Genomic DNA, 22,482 nt, shown 5'->3' with positions numbered 1-22,482 from the left:
GCAGCTAGCCAAGGGGACACAATGGGATACCCACCCCAGCCTGCCATTTCTCATCAAGTGCAAATCCAGACTGAGACAGTCCCCTCTCCAGGAGACTGGTACCAGAGGCCAAGCCATGTGTTGAGGAGCGCCCAACTATATCTAGCCAGTAACTCTCAACCTCACACACTAACTCAGGCTCCTTCCCCATCAGGGAGGTGACATTCCATGTCCCAATCACTAGTTTAGGTAGTCAGAGATCGGTCTGCCTGGGCCTCTGCTCCTGGCCGCTGTCCAACACACATTGCAACCGACTCCTAGGGCGCCTCCTGTGGGTAGCGGCCCTACAGGAGGATGGGCCCATGTCCCTTTTTCAGGCTGTGCCTGGCCGGGCCCCGTGGAAGGTCTGGCCACCAGAAGCTCGACCTTAGGCACCTTACCTGGGCCTGGCTCCAGGGCAGGGCCCTGGTAACCCTGTCGTGGGCAGGGTGAACTGTTCCCTCGATGTTCTACTCATAAGAGTCTTTTGAATGGCTCTTTTTCTGGTCCCTCACCCAGGACCAGTTTGTTATGGGTAACCCTACGAGGGGGCAACCCCACCCAACAATATAGCCCCTGGAATCTCTGGCACACACAAACCCCTCCAGGACAATAAGGTAGCGATTCACGGAGAGGGGTAGCGATTCCATAATGATTGAATACAAAATAAGTAATAGCCCTGAAGATACTGACACTGTAGATGTGAAAGATCAGGAATAGTACCACTTTGAGATAAATGTACATGTCCTGAATAACTAGTGTTTTTCAGCTGCTGTACACTCTTCGATATATTGTGTTAATTTTTTTTATTATTATAAACTGAGTAACTGATAGATTGAACAAAACTTTTACCTCCTCAGGGTGCAGCAGTGTTGAGGATGCTTTCAGACGTTCTCTCAGAGCCAGTCTTCATCCAGGGACTGAGTGTATGTTTTTGTATATTTCTTTTAGTTAGTTAATGAGATACATCACCTTATCCAATATTGTTCAGCCACAGATAATTAAGAATTTTGGATTGTTTTCCTTTTTTCTGCAGACTTACCTCAATTACTTTGGATACAGTAATATAGTAGTGAATGACTTGTGGCATCATCTGCAGATGGTAAAATGATGATTTCTTTTTTTTATTTACAAAGGTTGTATGTGACTTTGGCATTTTGTTACAGTTACAAAACATGATTGTTTGGTATATTCTCTAAAAAAGGGATAGTTACATTACCATAATTTTTTTTTAACATTTTATGGCATTTTGAAATTTCTCACACTACCAGACTGTGCAGCCAGACACAAAATCATCTGCATGTATTGCCATATGATCCTACAAAGGACTGAGGTTCTATTAAAACACACAGTACAAAAAATTTCACAAATTTTAAATTTCACAATAGCTGACAAATGTTATTACTGCAAACTTCTTATATTTTATTTTCATTTTGTCTTAAAGTTATTATCATTATGCCTCTGGTGTTTTTTTTTTAACTAAATTCTTTTTGGTACTTTTTTTTAATCTACAGGCTGTGAAAGAATATAATGGTTCACTTCCTCATTCAGTTGATCGAATTATGAGTCCCTGGGTGCTTCAGATGGGATTCCCTGTGGTTACTATAAATACAGCCATAGGGAAAGTATCCCAGAAGCACTTCCTGCTGGATGCAGATTCTAACGTCACAGTCAAATCACCTTACAAGTATGCAGAACTACAGCTTTTGAAATGCAAATATGCTTTGACTCATTGTGGCAGTATTGAGAAATATGTCATTTTTTTATATGTCCTTCCCACAGCGTTTAGATTTAGTCTAAAGTCAACTTAGATTTAGTTACGTTTTGTTTTCATAGCACAAGTTCACAGCAATAGTTATTTCAAAAAGCTTTGTATAGTAATAAAAAATACCTGGCAATCTGAAAATCTCAAATAGCCCTTTGCAATAGCAGGAAGAAAGAACTCCCTTTTAACAGGAAGAGATCTCTGGTAGAATCAGGCTCATGGAGGAACTATAAACACATCAGGAAAGTGTTTGCTTGTTTAGGGTTGTTCACCACATCCGAATCAAATTCCTGATGAAGGCTCTTAGGATCCTGTTGCATCCTTCTCTGAAAGAACAATTTTTAGAGGGTATAGCAGACGTGGCAGTTGGTTGACTTGAAACTACAACGTAAATCTCCACATTTCTCAAAATAGTATTTCAGCTTTTTTTTTCTCGAAATGGCCTTTTGGGTTTAAACTTTAAATTGTGACAGCTCAAAATGGACAATAATAATGAAAGAAAATCTGAAATAACTGGCACAGGTAATGATACAGGTAGAAATCTAGACAGCAACGTTTGGTCTGTTTAACGATTCGATTCTTTATCGATTCTCTTATCGATTCTTGTTTTTAAAAAAGGAGAACACACAGGTCGATTAGCTTAGAACTTTGTTTTATATCGTCTCTTTGAACAAGATAGAAATTTAGCAGTAACATGGCCTTACAAACCCAACTGTGAGATCTTAAGAGATCCAGCCTATGGCTCTTCCATGGGGTGTCACGGGGTCCCCAGAAAAAAACATTGTAAATGTAAAATAATAAAATAAATATTCTTCTGTAGCAATAACAAAGTATAACATAAATTATTCTGTAGCAATTACACAAGAATATCCAGTAATGTCCCTGCCTACAATTAAACACATTCACTTACCGGAAATCGGGGGCATCTGCTGTAGCAAATGGGTGCAAACCTTTGACCACAAACTTAGTCCCTGCTCGGTGACATTCATCTATCCTGGACTAAAAGGAGACGCTACCGGTAGACTGCAGCGAGAACTGGCAGCATCTGAGCCAGACTCTGTCTGTCTCTCTCATCATGGTCACCTAAATGCACAGTAATGGCAGGTTTTGTAATAAGGCAGATAGTGCTGACATAATATGCACTGTTAGTTGATTATTTACCTGCCGTATTAACGGGAGAGGACGTGCAAACGTTACCGCTGCTGCTGGGTTCGTCCAGAGCAGAATTAAAAACACGACATTCATTTAAGGTTATCGCGTGTTTTATGAGCAAATGCTTTTGCATATTCATAGTGTTTCCTCCCTTAAATGAAAGATCTACTTTGCAAGTATTGCAAGTTGCCCTGTTGTCATCTGTTCTCGTAAAGTACAACCAAACTTTTGAGCGGTTGTGCCGCTTAGGCGCCATGATTCCTGCCAGGTAAATGACGCTCAACAACATGGTGCCGTCATTCGAGGCGACTGGAATCGATAAGGGAATCGTTGCAAAAATGACAAACAATTCCAATTAATTGAAACAGTGGGAACCGGTTCTCAACAAGAACTGGTTTTCGATTCCCATCCCTACTTATAGTATTTATAGAAAGTTAGACCCTTTCTAACTCTCTATTTTGTTCAAACACTTGACACATGTAATCACATAACATTATTGGATCACCTTATTTAAGGTCCATTTAAACAGTGAATTGCTAAACCGAATTAAATAGAAATATTAAATTCACTAGTATTTGTCAGAGCTGCACCTGTTAGTAACTTGTTTGGTATATGAATGACGCTAAATGTGTTGCCTTCCCCAGCTATGAGTGGCTGATTCCTATTCGATGGATAAGGGGTGGTACGGTCCAGAAAGATATCTGGTGGCTCATGGAAAAGGAAGGTAAAGCTGGTACACAGTTTTAATGTGGTTTTACAAGTACAATACAAATGTAATTAAACTTTTTGAAAATTTAAGCATGTGGGTTTTTTTTTCTTTTCCTCCATCAGTGATAAACTTAGAAATGAAGAGTGATGGTTTTTGGGTACTGGCCAACATTAATGTAACTGGATATTACCGGGTAAACTATGACTTGGGAAACTGGGAACGCCTTTTCACCCAGCTTAATACAAATCACAAGGTACACAGACACTCTCTGACATGATTCACATTTTCTCATTTAATGGATGCAGGACATCAATTTCGTTATTTTCTGTTATCAGTATTTATGCATATGCATAATGAGATATGCATATGTACATATAAAAAATTCCCCTCTCATCCCTGTGGGCAGTCTTTATCCTTCAAACTCAGGTCCTCAACCAGATCTTGGATGTTGTTCCTGGGATTTGGTGAAGCCACACCTAGCTTGGTGGGAGTTTCTGAACCTAGTGCTCCGATTACCACTGGAACCACTGTTACTTTCACCCTCCACATCTTCTCGAGCTGTTCTCTGTGTCTCAGCAGGGAACGCCTATGTATTTATGAAATGGACCCAAATGCAGACACAGGAGAGATGAACTGAGGTTTAAAGAAAAAGTGAGCCTTTATTGTGGCGGATGGCAAAACTAAACAATTTTCTTGGGGATAAATAAAGTATTATCAATCAACCAGTCAATCAACCAATCAAAACAGTTTCGATGGATAAGAACATGAAACTGAAAAGGAACATGCGACTATGGAGCTATGAAACGAACCAACCATGAACATGAACCTGAACAGTAGAGAAAACTCTGTGACTTGACCTGATTCAACATGAACGCAAACAGACGACCCAACAAAGACTGCATGGATCACACAGATCAGGGAAAGTGGAAACACATAGGGAAACAGCTGACACAAATGAACGTCATGACACCACAGGGAAGAGAAACACTAAGCACGTTGAACATAGAAACAGACTTTCAAAATAAACCAGGAAACATGGAGAGACCGAGACGTTACAACACCGGCTTGACAACATGAAACACACAGACAAGAAATACAAGTCATACTGACACAGAGGAAAAGAACAGACTCACACAAGGGAACATAGATGAAAACCTAAACTGGAATAACACTTAACTTAATCCTAACTGATAATACCAACACAAGACTTTTATTTTCACATATTTTCAATATAATATAAGAAATAAAAATTACAAAATGAACTCAAAATGCTGAGTCACAGACCCATCCCCTGAGCCCCTGGTACTTCTCCAGCTTCTCATGTTCCTTCTTCCGGATGTTGCTATCATTCGGTATTGCTAAGACTGTCACTACGGCTGTCTTCTTCTGCTTGTCCACCACTACTATGTCCGGTTGGTACATACCAAGCAGGAGCCCATCCTTCCATGATGGTTCCTCCTTGTTCTTGGGTTTCTGCTGCCTGAGGTATTTTTACCAATTACCTAGTAGTTAGTGGTAAGGCGAAATGACAGCCCCAATTTGACAACTGTAAGAATTTATATGATGGCAAGGACCAATCAGCTAAGTAAAGACAAATGACAGCCCATAATTCTTTTAAGAACTGAAGGTCAGTCAGTCTGGAAAATTGCTAAAACTTTGATTGTGTCCCCGAGTGCAGTTGCAAAAACCATCAAGCGCTACAACAAAACTGGCTCATAACAGGACCACAACAGGAAAGGAAGGCCAAGAGTCACCTCTGTTGATAAATTCATCCAAGTCATCAACCCTTTAAAAACTGCAAGTTAACAACACCTCAGATTAGAGCCCAGATAAGTGCCGCACAGAGTTCCAGTAGCAGACACATCTCTACATCAACTGTTCAGAGGAGGCCGCATGAATCAGGCCTTTATGGTCAAATAGCTGCTAAGAAACCACTACTAAGGAAAAGCAACAAGCAGAAGAGATTTCTTTGGGCCAAGAAACACAAGGAATGGACATTAGACCAGTGGAAATCTGTGCATTGGTCTGATGAGTCCAAATGTGAGATCTTTGGTTCCACTCGCCATGTCTTTGTGTGATGCAGAAAAGGTGAACGAGTGGTCTCTGCATGTGTGGTTCCCACTATGAAGCATGAAGGTGGTGTGATGGTCTGGGGGTGCTTTGCTGGTGACACTGTTGGGGATTTCTTGAAAATTGAAGGCACACTGAACCAGCATGCCTACCACAGCATCCTGTGGCAACATGCCATCCCATCCTGTTTGTGTTTAGTTGGACGATCATTTATTTTTCAACAGGACAATGACCCCAAACACACCTCCAGACTGTGTGAACGCTATTTGACCAAGAAGGAGAGAGATGGAGTGCTACACCAGATGGCCTCCACAGTCACCTTACCTTAACCCAATCGAGATGGTTTGGGATGAGATGGACCCCAGAGTGAAGGCAAAAGGGCCAACAAGTGCTCAGAATCTCTGGGAACCCCATCAAGACTGTTGAAAAAAACATTTTAGGTGACTACATCATGAAGCTCATCGAGAGAATGCCAAGAGTGTGCAAAGAAGTAATCAAAGTAAAGGGGAATTATTTAGGAGAAACTAAAATATAAAACATGTTTTGAGTTATTTCACACTTTTTGTTTACTATACAAGTCCATATGTGTTAATTCATAGTTTTGATGTCTTCAGCGAGAATCTATATCATTCCAGGTTATACCAGTGATAAACAGAGCACAACTTGTGGATGATGCATTCAGTCTGGCCAGGTAGGTCCATTAAGTTGCAGTTTTTCACTAATTTCCAGTTCTAATAATTCTGGTGTCTTTTATATATACCCACTGATAAAAAAGTAACTATATAACTTTTCCTATTTGAGACAATGAAGTACTGACTCAAGTGCAAGCTTTAGGTTTTTACGCAGATCTTTTCTTTTGATGCCACCTTTTGCTTTTCAGTAACTACATTTTCCCCCCAGACTTAGTTAATTGCTGTTTTTCAATTTAAAGTTTTGGAAGCTTACATTTCTATTATTTATAATCAGGAAATACAGATGATTAGTAATGACGAAGTAAGGGCAGCTACGAAAAGTGGAAAGGAAGCTGGTGCCATGGTCCTGGATCTTTGAGCCAGTTTTTTTGTTGTGGACTCCTGGGCCTTTCTTTTGGATTTCAGAGATGATTTAAGTTCATGCTCAGTATTTTTCATTCCGAGTTTAGTATTTCCTTGTGCTTCTGAGTTTCTTATGTATATTTTCTCAGGATGTCTTGTTTGATTATGTTAGTTCCTTTAATGTCCTAGAGTCTGTGTTCTGTCCTCAATGTAAAACCTTACAATTCCAAAGGAACTGCAAGTAAGCCTGCAGCCTGAGAGCAAAGTGTTCTATAGTGGCAGCATGGGACACTAAGGACTTTAAGATAAAATGGGGCCTGCTCATTCAAGACCTTTTATGTGAGGAGAAGGATTTTAAATTTGATTTTTGGATTTATAAAGGAGCCAATGAAGAAAATCCAGTATGGGTGAAATATGCTCTCCCTTTCTAGACTATGTAAGTACTCCTGCTGCAGCATTTTGGATCAACTGAAGGCTTTTTGTTGAGTTCTTAGGACAGCCTGATAAAAATGAATTACAATAGCCAAGCCTAGAAGTAATCAATGCATGAACTAGTTTTTCAGCATCACTTTAAAAAAACAGGATGTTCCTAATTTTAGAAATTTTGCACAAATAGAAGAAAGCAGTCCTACATATTTGTTTAATATGTGCATTGACGGACATAGCCTGGTAGAAAACACCAACTCCAGGACTTGTCACAGTCTTACTTGAGCAGAGGAAAAGCAAACTCTTTGCGTTTTGCGGGGCGGCATCATGGTGGGGGCGGCATCAAAAAAAAAAAAAAAAAGCTCGTTCTCATGCTGCCCGACGTCATGCCAGCACATATTGTGAATGACATAGATACCGATCGGTTTTCTATCTCCCATTTGCTGGGAGTAAGGACGCCCTCCGTTTGCGAGGTGCGCCTGCTGCTTGCGGCACAGGGAGGAGAGGGCGGGGCGGCGGGGGATTCTCTGGCTGGCTGGAGCAGCATCTAATAACCAACCCACAAAATAACACAAAATAAAAAGAAACCAACAAACACGAAAACACCAGACATTATGATACAGACTTATAATTTGCACCGATGTTTTTTCAAAATTCTATACGCGAAAAGTGAGCGCGAGAGCCCTCGGTGCGCCTGCTGCTGAAGTCAAAGTAAACTTTATTGTCATCTCCGCTACATACAGTCCAGTATATAGAGAGACGAGACGACGAGGCTCCAGCTACAGCAGTGCAAGTAAATGAGCAATATGTATAAGAAGAGTAAGAAAATAAATATACACTTTAGGACCAGGGGTAAAGGGATCAATAACAATTTAAAATTTACAGTTTGATGATTTAAAGTCTCACACACAACCCGTCGAAAGGGGAGGGGGGCCGGCTCCTTCCAAATAGAGCACATTTCATTTATAATGTTGTAAATCCAAGACCATTATGTATTCATGATTTGAATCCTGGGTTGTGTGAAATCCCAGAAATACACCCTAGACAAAGTGAATCTGTGAACTAAGGTGTAGGTCTATTAGGTTATGTTGTGGTGATCCTCGGGTTGGGGGATTTGTGTTCATACTGGAGTGCAAAATTAAAACCAATGGAAGATGGACAAGAAAAGTTCAAAGCCATCAGGTCCTCAGTTTATAAAAAAGACAAAAGAAGAGGAGGAGAAATGAGCAAAAGATGCAGGTAAGCAGATGTGTCATTGGATAATGGCAGGTCATCCTGAAACAATCAGAATCAGAATACTTTATTAATCCTTAAGGAAATTATGTGGGTTACAGTTGCTCCAAAAAGAAATGGTAAAAATAGTAACAGTAACAGTTACTGCCATAAACATACAGCAATGTGCATAAACATACTTATTTTAATGCAGATATTGTCACAATTAATTATCAGCATATTAGACATGCAACCCTCCTATCTGCAGACAGATGTCAAGCCAGCTGCACAACAACAACAGATTCTGAGCTAACATTACTCCGACTAATTTGAGGTTCAAGTGTTCTAAAAATCACACTCTCCCTTTAATACACAGTTTTATTACCTTCTCACATTGTATGAGAGTTTATTTGCTAAGTGTCATAGGCAGAATCTGGGCTCATCACTGAACATAATATTCCTCCACATGTTCATGATGCACCAGTGCACATGTTGTCAACATCAGTTCAAATGGGCCTGATGGTGAAGGGCACCCATGGCAGGCTTCCTGGCAGTACTGTAAGGCCAGAGTTCGGCTGTGTCCAGTCTGTTCTGGGTAGAGAGCCACCGGCTTCATCATCCTGCAAACTTTGACTGCAAATCTGTTGAAGACTAACTGCGGTCCCTGGCCTTCTTGCGGTGTCATCTTCTTGGGGTGCCCTGTGTCTGAAATTCCCTGTTATATGGAATTTTGTGTTCAATTTGGAGATGATACTAGGGCTCATTATAAATACGCTGGAAGCTGGGTTTGGAGAACACCACCTTAAAGTTGCTTTATGGCATGGGGCCATATCCAGATCAGTGAAATAGGGTAAGCTTAGAGCAGACATCAACTGACAAGAATCAGAATCGCATTTATTGGCAAAGTATCTGCACAAACACATACAAGGAATTTGGTTCCGGTCGATGGTGTCTTTCAAGCACAACAATGTAAAAGCACACAATATGTGAGCAACACAATGAACAATATACATAAACCACAATATAAAAACATCTAAATCCTTATATACAAAAACTACAGGATTACAAAAATGAATACCACAGAATGTACATAAGGTGCAGTTGCAGTATGGCAGTGTGAAGCAATGTGACAGTTCAACTATTTAGGAGGGAAATAGCAAGGGGAAAGAAACTGTTCCTGTGTCGGGTGGTCCTGGTCTGCAGGCCTCTATACCGTCTGCCAGAAGGCAGCAGGTCAAAAACTCTGTGTCCAGGGTGTGAGGGATCTGTAAAGACCACTGTAGAAGGGTCCATGCTCACTGGTCCTGTTAATCAGATACCTGATTGGCACCTGATCGTCAGCACCTGGGGTACCAGAAATTCAAAACAAAGAGTCGGTAGCAGAATAAGTTATTTGGCAATGTCAAAAAAGAGATGGCAAGTTTTCATGGGCGCAATCCACATACTCAATTCCACTGCTCAAACCACAAATGTATTTTTCTCACAAATGTGGTGAAAAGAGGTTTTCCAGTGTTACAAGATTTATTGAATAAAGAAATTTGTTTGTGGTCAATTCTTTGCTGTAATATTGTTTCTTAGCAATAAGTTATTTATTCCCATGTATTCTTTCTGCAGGGCTCAGCTGCTCTCCACCTCTCTAGCCCTCAGGACAACCTCTTACTTGTCAAAGGAAACAGAGTACATGCCCTGGCAATCTGCTCTCAATAATCTGGACTATTATTACCTCATGTTAGACCGTACGGACGTCTATCAGCCCATGCAGGTGAATACTTTCCAAAGTTTAGCTTTTTAAGAAATGTTCCTTTACTCTCTATGACTGTTTACCCAACTGTGACTTTAGACCCATTTGGAGGAAAACATTTTCTGCAGATAAACTCTCCTTAACTCTTGATTTTTAGGACTACATAAGAAAGCAGGTGACTCCACTATTCCTATACTTCAAGAACATGACCTTAGACTGGAGCAGTGTTCCTGTACAACACACCGATCAGTAAGTATACTCACCAGGATACATAGTCCACCTATAAACGCAAACAAAATATAAAGATGAGTAGATGAGTATAGGTTACAAGACATCAGAGAAACAGCAGCTTATATAGATATAGAAAAATAAATAAATAAAGACTTGAACCACAATCCAAATGGGTTATTATAGTCTAAAAATCACTTTCCCATCTTATTCCTATAAAATAATCAGCAATCCACAAATGACATATATTGACATATATTCCACCTTGTAATCAGTGTGTCAAAACAAAAAAGAGATCTGATTTAGCAGTTGGCTTGAGTGCTGGATAGTAGTTTAATTTATTTTTTGTACTTAAGTTTTGCTAACCACAATTTCCATTAGTTTTAGATTTCTCCTAGACTGCATTGTAGTGTTAGTCTAGTTCTTACTCTAGTATAGTAATGTATCACAGATCAATCTTGGTCCTTGTTCCAAGAACAAAGTACTTTTATTTATAAATGCATGGCCGCATGAATAAATTAAAAAAATTCTAAACATGTACTGAGAAAGTGGGTACGGAAAGTATTCAGACCCCCTTAAATTTTTCACTCTTTGTTATAATGCAGCCATTTGCTAAAAGTTAATTTTTTTCCTCATTAATGTACATACAGCACCCCATATTGACAGAAAAACATAGAATTGAAAAACTGAAATATTATATGGTCCTAAGTATTTTAGAATTTTGAAGTTACCTGGATGAGCCTGCTTTGTAGTGCAAACCTCAGCTGAGGTAAACAGCAGACTGACAGCCTACATTCACTACAGATGAACGGCACCCAGAAATAGTTGTCCTTCAGTGGCCACTGTAGGTGAACTGTGGAATGAGAGTGGTAAGAAAACAGAACTCAGTTGACTGCAATCTACAGTCCACTGACATCTAGCAGTTGTATTTTATACACTTTAATGTAGAACTTTCCAGTTCTGTTATGACTCGTCTGCCTCAGTTTGAGCATCACTCTTGTGGCAAAACTCTTAGCGCTCTGGTCCTTTTGTAAAACAAATATATATATTATATGGTATAGAAATCAGTTAGACAGTAAAAAATGCTTGTATGAATGTGTGTGAATAGGTGATTGAGACATGTTGTATAAAGTGCTTTGAGTGCTCAAGTAGAGTGAAAAAGTGCTATATAAGAACAATTTCATGAATTTTTTTTTTTTTTTTTATCTAGCCTTTCTTTATATTAGCAAAAAGCTAGTAATTTGCTAAGATTTCAGTGCTTTTTCAAAGTCTTCATTCCTTATTTAGTGCTGTTCAAAGAAAATTCCATGGTGGATACAAATTTTGGTGACCATACAGGCAATGTACAATGAATGAAACACGTGAAACTACTTATGAGATAAATAATCTATATGAAAATCAAAAGAATTGACACTTTTGACAGTGGTTATGCTAAGTTTTGTGTAGATTGGCTTACCCATTAAGGAGGTGATGGGCTATATACACTACTTTACACCAGTCCAATGTGTCTCTGATGCTCAGTGATGGGTTATTCCCATCACTGAGCATCAGCATTTTACTAAGCAGTTTAAGCAACTGCGCGCTCCCACAGGTGGCAATCACTTTCTGCCCGACGATCACTTTTTGGCACAACACCTGGAGCTAAGGAGCAAAACAATCGCATGAGTGCTGCTGTTTGACTGAGGAAGAATAAAGTAGTCGTGGTAAGCCAATCACACGACCACTTCAAGACAAAGCAACAAGGTGATATATACCAGTTTATAAATTGTGTTGATAGGCAACGTAAAACCAGAGTCATGATAAACAATATATACGCAGCGTTTTTTTCCTCAATAGTTTCGCCACGTTTACTGTCTAAGGACAGCGCAGCAAGCACTCTCTGCTTATGAGCAACAAATCAAAAACAAAAACAAAAAAACTGCCCTTTCATTTTGGTGGGAAAATGCACCATGTCAACCAATCAAAAAATGATATGGCAACATGACATTTGGTTGTTTAGGAAGAGGGGGAAGTTTTAGGAGTGACGGCGAGAGAGAGAGAGAGAGAGAGAGAGAGAGGAAAGAAAGACAGCAGTAAAAGAGAGAGAGTGAGTTTTGAGATGTGAGAGATTTGTGACGTTTAGCGTGTTTGGAGTGTGTAGTTAATGTGTTGTCTTGTGTTGTGTGTCAGAACAATGAGGTGACTGCTGTCTCCAGGTAAAAAATAGGAGTGATACACCTGCTGCTGTCAGACCTGCAGGTATCAGGCTGTGATGTTCTCCTTTATAGTGGACAGAATTTTTTTTTTTTTGGAGTGGCACAAATAATTTGTGGCATCTTATTGAATGCAGAACAGCTGATTGTTCTGTAAATAGTTTGAAATAGTTATTAAAAAAAAGGGGTAAAAGGTAAATGGCTGCAAATAACTTTGTTGTTTGCAAAACTTTGTGGTTGTTACAGTAAAAATGTAACTTTCTACTTGGATTTTATGTTTTTTGTCTGACTTTAGATCAATTGTGTTAATACAGTATGTCAAAATGAAAACTTAACTGTAAATTCAAACACGTGAGATTGTGCTTTAAAGGATGATACCAAACAAGGCAAAGTAAATAGTTTTTAAAGGTAAAATGTAGAGGAAACATCAAAAGTAGTTAAAAAAGGCCAATTATACCCTGGACCCCAGAGGCTTAAAGATTTTTTTTAAAGTAACGCAATAGTTACTTTTCAAGTAATTAATTACTTTTAGAATCTTGTAACTCAGTTACTAACTCAGTTACTTTTTTGAAGAAGTAACAAGTAACTATAATTAATTACTTTTTCAAAGTAACTTGACCAACACTGCTGATGTTTCAGATATAACGATGCCTGTCTCTTCTTGCAGATATAACCAGGAGAATGCCATTCGTATGGCGTGCAGAAGTGGGGTACCAGAATGCAACAGCTTGACAACCACATGGTTCAAAAAATGGATGGAGGAACCTCAACAAAATATGTGGGTCAACTTTATAAACTACTTTTCAATCACTGCGCTTTAATGAGATGGTTTTTTTTTTTTACATTGTAGAAATTCTGGGCAACAAGGAAATTCATATATGACATATTCCATAGAGCAGGGGTCTCGAACTCCAGTCCTCGAGGGCCGGTGTCTTGAAACTTGTTGCAAAACATGTGAAAAAGAGCAGTAGGTCATTAGCAAGACTCTAGAGAACTTGACTGCATGCTGAAGTGGCAACCCCTAACCCTACTCAAGTCAATTTAAGTAAATGTAAACATTTGTTTGGGAAAATGTTGTTCTAAAGTTACTTTTATTGCACCATGTTCATTCACTCACAAGCTGCTGTAACATGAATCAAATGGCTGAATTGCCAGCTCAGCATACAGTCAAGTTCTACAGAGTCTTGCTAATGACCTACCAATTGTATTCACTTGTGTTGCAGCACGGACACATGGAAAAGTTTCAGGACAGGCCCCCTTGAGGACTGGAGTTCGAGACCCCTGCCATAGAGGTTATCAAGGCAAAAAGCACACATGTCCAGGACCTTTTCAAAAACACAATATTTATATGAGCCATCTTAAACATTTATTTTTAATCTAAATGAAAAGAATTAGCCTGTTAACTTGGTAATGCTAGCTTTGTTTCCATGTGCACTGTTTCCACACAATGCACACATTCTTAGTATTAAGAGAAACTTTAAACGGTGCAGTAATGCCTGCAGCTGTTGGAAGGCAGCCCCAAGCTCTTTAACAGCCTGACTCACAGTAGAACTAACCAACTGCTGTCTTATTTACATTAAGGTGTAGTGTAACTGCCAGCATAGTATTTCCAATATTATTAATAAAAATAGAAAATAAAACAAAGCTTAAAATTGAATTTTGAACCTGAACTACCCAATTCCCATTACTCAAACCAATATCACCGAGTCTAAGAGCAGGTCATATTCAACTGAATCAAATGCCTTGGACATATCAACAAACAGCTGCACAGTCCAAGGCAAAAATGAACTAAATGATATAAAGATCTTAATTAAATGTCCTATCCGCAATAGTGCCATTATACTTACCCATACACCTATATTTCTAGCTGATGAAACCTATTACAGCCTGCAACAGTAAAGAACCTTGGATGTATTCACTTTAACAGCAAGCAATTCAGAGTGCTGTTGTGAATGGTGTGGGGGTAGGGATAGGCTTGGGACCCTCCCCTAGCTCCGCTGCGGAGGGTCTGTGCTGATGGACGTGGGTTACTGACCTGAACTGCTGCTGAACTGGGCCCTGGTCCGGATGGGCCTGGGTCCCCTTTCCCTGGCGGGTTGCGGAGTATGGGGGTGCCTACTGGGGTGGCTGCCGGTGGAGCTCACGGGCACGTCACTGCAACCCCTCCTGGCTTCTGCTCCGCGGCTGCTGAGTGACCCCTCATCTGGGGATTTGTAAATATTGTAGCTATCAATTACAATCACACAATTGGGCATTAACTTTTTAAACTGCATCTCTGATAGAACCATGATATTATTATCAGTTGTGATAATGTAGATATTTATCATGTCAGTTTTAGGGACAAGACTTCTAACATTAAAATGTAAAAGGCAAAGACCTAATCTATTTTTAAAATCTGCTGGTCTGAGAATGTTTTTTATTGGACCAGGGTTTGGTTGCATGTTCCCAGATAACAGCAGAGCAGCATAACAGACTTGAATCTATTAGTTTTATAATCAGCATCTCTGGCAGCTGAGTACAAAAGCTCTTTTTGCACTTTGAGGATGTCATTCAGAGCTTTCAGAGATTGTAAATATAGCAGAATCCTCTTGTGACTTGTGATTGTGTGATGTCAGTCTTTTTCTTTTGCATAGAATGAATTTCTCAATGAAGAATAAATGAATCACTGACAAATATTCAAAAACATAAAAAAGGAGACGGTAAATGCCCTCTTGCAATTGAGTTCAAATCATCCAAAGAGGCAAATATTAATGAACCAACAGATGCGAGTGGCCAGCTTTTCCTGAAAAGTCAGTGACTCTGCTACTTGTGGACAAAATTCAAGGAAGTAGGTTCAACAAACTCTGAGTTTAAAAATAAACCAAGTTACTGTAAATAACTCTGAAATCATTCAAATTCAAATAATTCACCATATTGAGTGGCAGCAAGTATGAGTAGCTCTTGAGAGAGTGTTCAGTTTTAAATGTGTATTTTCCAAATATCGTGATGTGCACAACTCTGGGAAAAGTAATGTCCACAAGAGATAATCTTCTTAGCCCTTGTTCGTCACCCTCAGAATGGCTTCCTCAACTTCAGTAATATGTGGTGTCTAAAGGCTAGTAAGTAGAAGTACACGCCATTTTTGCCGTCAGTTCTGATGGGAAATGTCAACTCACTAGTCGACAAGTGTGACGAGTTGGGTTAGACTGGTTGGGAAGCACTGGTGAGAAATCCGTGAGTCTAACAGTGAGTCTTTTTAACAGGATGTATTTTAAGATACTTACTCAGCAGTGTGTTAACTGTAACCTTTTCAGGATCCACCCCAACCTGCGTTCAGTGGTGTACTGCAGTGCCATTGCAGCAGGTGATGAGGCTGAGTGGGAGTTTGGATGGTCACAATTTAAGATTGCTTCTGTAGCAAATGAGGCCAACAAACTCATGTTTGCATTGGCCTGCACAAACAACACAGAGCTGCTAAACAGGTATGTGTGTCCTTCCTGTGCACAAATAAATGGAACATATAGTGATGTAACAAGTCAGTAAGAAAATCCCTTATGTGGCCCATAAATCAAGTCAGGGAATTTGCAAACAAACAAAGCAGATTTTTTTAAGCCCCTTGGGTTAAAGCCTTAGAATTAACAAACTGATATAATGAAAAGAACTGTTTTTTAATGTCTCCCATAAAAAAAACTTATAAAGGAACTCATTATAAAAACTGAAACTATTTTTGCAATCTATTGTAGCTTTAAACTTTTTAAGAAACACTGAGTTGAGTGTGGATACAGCAGAGACTCCAAGAATAAACATAGGTGAAGGAGCTTTAGTAAGTGCATTTCTTGTTTTAACTGTTTTCACAGGTATCTGTCTTACACTTTAAACTCCACTATCATCCGGAAGCAGGATGCCACCAGTGTCATCACATCTGTCGCCAGCAACAGAGCAGGACAAAAGCTGGCTTGGGACTTTGTCAGAAACCATTGGGAATACATGTTCACAGAGTTAGTATCACACTGATAAAAAATAATTTGCATGTGTGAGGTGGAGCAATAACTGAAAATACAGAAAACATCAACATGGAGTGTGAATTTTAGTACAGTAGCATAAGGTTGTTAAAATATACTTTTACCCTTTTTTGATTGACAAAATAATAATCAGCACTTCTTTTATTCTGAAAGCATTTATCAACCATCAGTTTAAGTCCTGAATGAATATTTTAATACGGTCAATTGAAGTCACAATGGACTGTTATATGCCAAGTAAAGGAGGGTTCAAAACCTGAGCTGGTACAGGTGTGGTCAGAAGTCTACAGGGGCATGATTATTATGGTAATTTGTGGCTCTTGATGATTTCTAGTAACTTTATTTTTCCAGGAAATGGTTGTACAGCATAGCTCTATAATGACTTTTAAAAAGGGTATACAAGTTTGAATTTACTTTGGATTTTCTCTAATGCCATAATGGCACCGGATACCGGTACCCATCCCTATTCTTCAGTGACCTTTTTCACTCACTATGTGTTTATCCAGCACTCCATTTTAATCTGTGGCGCTCTTCCACAGCATGTCTTTGTCCCGTCTTCCCCCTTTCACCTCAGCTGGTGATAGTAAATGGACCAGGCTCAGCTTCCTTAACCTGGTTCTGCTAGAAGTTTCTTCCTGTTAAAAGGAAGTTTTTCGACCTTATAATATAAAGTGCTTTAAGGCAACTTTCGTTGTGATTTGGTGCCATATAAATAAAACTGAACTGAATTGATAATTGTTTTATCATTTGTTCCTTTTGAGTTTTGTTATTTCATGCTTTAGGCCCTTGCCTAGCTTTTGTTATAGTTCGTTAGTTCCCTTTTCTGATTCCTCTCTATTTCCGCATGTCTGTCTGGTTGTCTCCGTGTTCTGTCTCTGTGGTTTCTGGTCTCTCCCTGTTTAGTTGTGTCAGATGGTCTTTTCTCTCTAGTCTCCGTGTTTCTTTCCCTTTTTTCTGTCAAGTTTGTATATCTTTGTCTCTGTCTCAGTGTTATGTTTCCTGTTTTATTTAGACAGTCCCCTGTCTTGTGTGCATTCTGTTCACCTTTCTCCTTGCTGTCTCATTAGTCAGTTTCTGTTCCGGTGTGTTCCCTAGGTGTATCTAGTCTGCTTTGTAACCTCCTGTGTCTGTTTTAGTCCTCCATTTGCCTCAGTTCATTTCTCCTCATGCTGTTTTTTCACTCGTCCTGTGTGTTTCCTAGTTTCCACGTTCCTGGTTTCATCTGTGCCTGAGTATTTAGTATTTTTGAGTTCGAGTACTAGCAGTAAAGCTGGCCTTTAAGTTTATGTTTAGTCTGAGGAGTCCTGCATTTCGGTTTATTCCCTGCTTACCACACTGATGATCGTAATGTATACAGTTGTAACTTGGCTTTGGTTTAATAAAACTAAAAAATAAACCATAAATAAACCATGGTATTCATTCCCATGAATGTATGTTAATTTCTGACCACAACTGTAAATATGCCAAATTTTATGTGTGCAAAGCTTCCAAGAATCTGTGAAATAAAGCATTCTCGTGTTCTTTCAGATATGGCGTGGGCTCTTTCTCCTTTGCTTCTATGATCACTGGGGTAACAGCGAGGTTCTCCACACCTGCTGAACTACAGGAGGTATACATTGATTAGGTACAATACAAAACCAATTTTTAAATGTTAAGCTTTTGTCTGAAGTCTTTTCCTGTGATTTCTCTCACAGCTGAAGGAGTTTGTCGAGGCGCACAGTGCAACAGGGTTTGGTTCTGCCACACTGGCTGTAGATCAGGCCCTGGAGAGGACCAGAATGAACATCAAGTGGCTGCAGACAAACAAACAGGAAATCCTGAACTGGTTCAACAGTCAGAACGGAGATCAAATGCAGTAACAAAGGTGTGTTTGGAGATTTAGTGTTGTTTTGGTTTTTTTCTGGAAAAAAAGAGTGACAATTTTATAAACTACTGGTGTACTGGTGTTAATGGAAAAACAGCATGCAGTAATAAAGTAGTGAAAGATGTCTGTCCAAATTAAATTTGATTTGACTGTATATGAGATGTGTTTTAATAAATAATAAACTCAGATGATCCCTTTATTAAACTGACTGACAAATGCAAATAAACTAAAATGTAACCAAACTGTAAAAACATTTTACCCATTTTATTTTAGATAGATATCAGATTTGATGATATCCTCACATCAGAACTAAAAAATGTATTTCATAGATGTGTTATGGGATCTGACAAAGTCTGATTTTAATGGTGAACAAGTCTTCCTTACTTTTTATAAACTTCAAAACTCGCCTCTATCAGTGCGCCCCAGGGCAGCTGTGGCTACAATGTAGCTTGCCATCACCAGTGTGTGAATGTGTGTGTGAATGGGTGGATGACTGAATGTAGTGTAAAGCGCTTTGGGGTCCTTAGGGACTAAGTAAAGCGCTATACAAATACAAGCCATAGGGTCTTTGCCTCAGGCCTGTCCTTCTGTCTCGTTAATCTCTTAGAACAGCAATTTTCTTTTTTCAGTAACTGATGCAGGGAACCTCTTATAAGCAATACTTTTTCCACTGCGAGATTTCTGCTGCGTATTCAGAGAAGGACAAAATTTGCTGTGACTTTTGCCTTCTCTCACAACATGTTGTTGTAATGCTGTTCATTTCAATGCCTTCATTCATTTTAAGTCCAGAATACGTATGAGTGAAAAAAAAATAACTAGGAAGGTGAAAATTGTAAGAAAGAGAAGTCAACCAGCAGATTAGATTTTACCTAGAAAAGTGTCTTCAGGTCAGAGAGAGAGAGAAATAAAAGTACACAGCTTTGGTCACATATATTTTGTACTCCACTGTATTGATTTTGTCAAGGTCTGCATTGGCAGACCATGTGGAGTAGAGAAATAAAGACCCAACATAGGACAATTTTAACTGAAAGTAAGACATTTATTGTGTTTGATAAAAAGTATGAAACAAAGGGCTAGGCAAACCAATACGACACTAAACAAAAATCTAAACTGTGGAAACAAGAAAGTAAACATGAAAAACCATAAACCTGGTGAGAATTCGTAAATACCTGGAAGCATGAAACCTTGATAACATGGCATAAACGTAACAGACGACTTGACAATGAATGCATGAGAGTTCATACAGACAGGAATACACAAGAGGGTGACGAGGGAAAAGGAAGCACACGGGCAACACAGCTGGGACGAATAAACATAATAACAAGTCAGGAGGAAGCAAACTGAACACGCTGAACATAAGACGCGAGAATGTCAAAGTAAAACAGGAAACACGCAGACCAAGACACACACACTTGACATGGCAATAGGGAAATAGAAACTGGAGATGAGACATGGACATAAATAAGCAACAAATACAGAGAACATGATGGCTAGGGAGAACACACATGACAGACAAGGGCAAACATGTAAATAAGAGGTGGAGACAGAGGGAGAGAGGGAGCGAGACACGAAGGGAGACAAAGACATCGCTGAGACACACAAAGGGCGAGGGAGACTTAAACACAAGGGACATGACAGACTCACACGCTGAAGGCACGGCACTATAACCAACATAGTGGGGGAGACACCTACGTGGGAGGAACCTAAACAAGGAAACAGAGAACTCAAACAGAACTAACTGAAGCCTAAACTATACAAACAACATCATAATACAAAAAGGCATGAAACTCAAAATGCTGGGTCAAAAGACCCAGCACATGACAGTAATCCAGTAGAGTCCAGTACAGTACTCATGCGGAAACATCAAAAAAGACCAAATGTTGGACTTCAATACACAGATAAATATTCTATTAACTTTAAATAATGTGACTGCAATATTCACTGATCATAAGCATCTCTGTCAGGAACCGGCTGTGTGCTGGCAGGAGAGGACCCAAAGGCAGGACTAACAACACGCAGGGATAAATTCAAAACACAGCTTTATTAACAGAATGGCAAAGGGCAATATAAAACTACACTGGGATGAACTAAGGCACAGGGAGGCACAGGGAGGCCACGGGGAAACGCACACAACACTGATGGATGACGCACAGAAGGTAATGAGAGACGTGGGAACACACGGGCAGCACAGCTGAGGACAAACACATAACAAGACAGGGGGGACACGGAACTGAAAATACTGACCCAAGACGTGGGCCTTAAACGTAACACTGGAAGGACACAGAGGCAGACCGGAGGGGAGAGAGAGAGCACAGGGAGAGCATAATGGGCTGTGGAAACATGGAATAAAACTCAAGGGGAAACAAGCCACAGGAACTGAGAACTATATGAACACAGATACACAGAGGGAACACAGGACCAACGACACGGGGAAATCTAACAACCAAAAGCTAAACATAACAACCTAGGGACTAGAACTAAACTTTAAACTAACAAGGTGGACTAAAACCATAATACAAAATGACAAAACACAAGAAACTGAAACCGCTGGGTCAGAAAACCCAGGATCGTGACAATCTCAGTTAATTGCAATGAGCTGTTAAAAACTGCAGGTGAATTGATGCTGCAAGAATGACCATCCAACAATAACAATCATCCACTTGTTTTTTAAAAAGAGGTTAGTGCAAAGAGGTGTCCAAGCAGAATGCTTGAAGAACCATTTTCCTAAATATTACATTTTCAGTATGACCAAATATATCTCTTGTTAGGATCCTATTAAAGGTTATGTATTTCTTCAGTCTAGGGGATGTAAGTTCAAATGTTCTCTGTCCTGCAGGTCAATAAAATAAATTTGTCTGCTTCATCCAGTCTCACAATTACTGTTTGCTAATGATTAATCTCTTAAAAACAACAAGTTTACGATGAGGGTTATTTTTAAAGGCTGTATTTTATCCTTATAATAAACAAGTACATTTTCAGAAACTGGAAGGTACTACATTTCATATAATGTTGCATACATTTGTGCCATACAGTTATTCACTTAATTCTGTTTACAGGTGTTGGTGGGCCAAAGAGGCAACAGTTCTTAAAAAACATGCAAGTTACCAAAGTCTACTCCTGTCCTTGACCCTAATCCTAGATGGTTCTTCAATAATATACTGGATGTTAAGAGGTTGATCTGAAGGTTATTTTCACAATGAATCAGTCAAACATCTGGTTAAAAATATTTGAAAATAGTGATCCCCATATCCCACTGCCTTAAAACTGACACCAACAGTTCAAAACAAAATAAACTTTCAGAAAAGGGGATTTCACTTATGTTGCTAATATTTTCAGTTTAACTAAGAATCACCAGTGAATTAACTGATTGTGTATTACAGATGACATATACAGACAAGTGCAGTATTATCAGATGTGAAAATCCAAACTAGAACAGTATTAACATTACAAGACATAAAGACACGTGGGAACTGGAATGAGTGAGATCACCCCTGCAAAAATTCACAGAGCAACAGCATCACATTTCTGTCATCAAAACCTAATCTTGACGTTAATATGTAGAAGTATGTGATTTAATCACACTGATCACATAAAATCTGTTACAGTCTGGGGCTAGTTTGCTAAGCTAGGTTATTTAGCCACTGTTTACAAGGACTAGCTTATTTATTTAGTATAAAGAAAAGCTAAAGCAGATTTTTAAGCTATGAAATATTGATAACAGAGCTTACCCAAGTCTGTCTTTGCTGCCTTAAGTCACTACAGTTTTAACCACATGTAGTCACAAATGTGAAGTCACTATGTATAAGCTTTAAGGCATGGTGTAAACAGTTTGGGTTACATGTTTGTAGGTAGAGTTTGTTGAAATCGGAAAATCTTTATTCAGTTTTTTGTCCCATGATTTCAAGCAGGTTATTTGCTAAAAGTGTTGGAAAAACTTTTAAGGTGCAAATTACAGATAACACTTTTTTTTACCCTGACATGCATGTAAATAGTGGTAGGAAGACAGAATATATTACAGCGCGTGCTTTAAACATTCAAAACATCTGTCCACGTAAGTCAAACAAATCATTAAA

At 39.2% G+C, this 22,482-nt stretch overlaps 2 protein-coding genes across 3 annotated transcripts in view; one reads left to right on the top strand and one right to left on the bottom strand.

The window, feature by feature from the left end:
• Positions 1-18,715, top strand: part of LOC146570267 (aminopeptidase N-like) — a 35,366-nt gene extending 16,651 nt beyond the window's left edge. Inside the window, exons 11-23 of the mRNA XM_085283191.1 lie at positions 879-944; positions 1,055-1,120; positions 1,533-1,705; positions 3,580-3,659; positions 3,767-3,897; positions 6,350-6,405; positions 10,001-10,148; positions 10,285-10,376; positions 13,215-13,325; positions 15,841-16,008; positions 16,384-16,524; positions 18,073-18,154; positions 18,240-18,715. Of these exons, the coding sequence (XP_085139317.1) occupies positions 879-944; positions 1,055-1,120; positions 1,533-1,705; positions 3,580-3,659; positions 3,767-3,897; positions 6,350-6,405; positions 10,001-10,148; positions 10,285-10,376; positions 13,215-13,325; positions 15,841-16,008; positions 16,384-16,524; positions 18,073-18,154; positions 18,240-18,404 (1,479 nt within the window). The 3' untranslated portion in view covers positions 18,405-18,715. The remainder of the gene's footprint in view (positions 1-878; positions 945-1,054; positions 1,121-1,532; positions 1,706-3,579; positions 3,660-3,766; positions 3,898-6,349; positions 6,406-10,000; positions 10,149-10,284; positions 10,377-13,214; positions 13,326-15,840; positions 16,009-16,383; positions 16,525-18,072; positions 18,155-18,239) is intronic.
• A 712-nt stretch (positions 18,716-19,427) lies between these two features.
• LOC146570266 (synaptic vesicle glycoprotein 2B-like) overlaps positions 19,428-22,482 on the bottom strand; it is a 46,347-nt gene continuing 43,292 nt past the window's right edge. For both annotated transcript variants that reach the window (XM_085283193.1, XM_085283192.1), the window contains one exon: positions 19,428-22,482. This exon is cut by the window's right edge and continues 449 nt beyond it. The gene's annotated coding sequence lies outside the window, so the exon portion shown is untranslated.

This window comes from Mchenga conophoros, linkage group LG7 (genome assembly GCF_057382185.1).
Source record: "Mchenga conophoros isolate Kocher_MC1m ecotype Shallow Benthic linkage group LG7, M_conophoros_male_GT1.1, whole genome shotgun sequence".
Taxonomy (NCBI): domain Eukaryota; kingdom Metazoa; phylum Chordata; class Actinopteri; order Cichliformes; family Cichlidae; genus Mchenga; species Mchenga conophoros.
The sequence above is the reverse complement of the archived record's forward strand: the minus strand, read 5'-3'. Positions and strand labels throughout refer to the sequence as shown.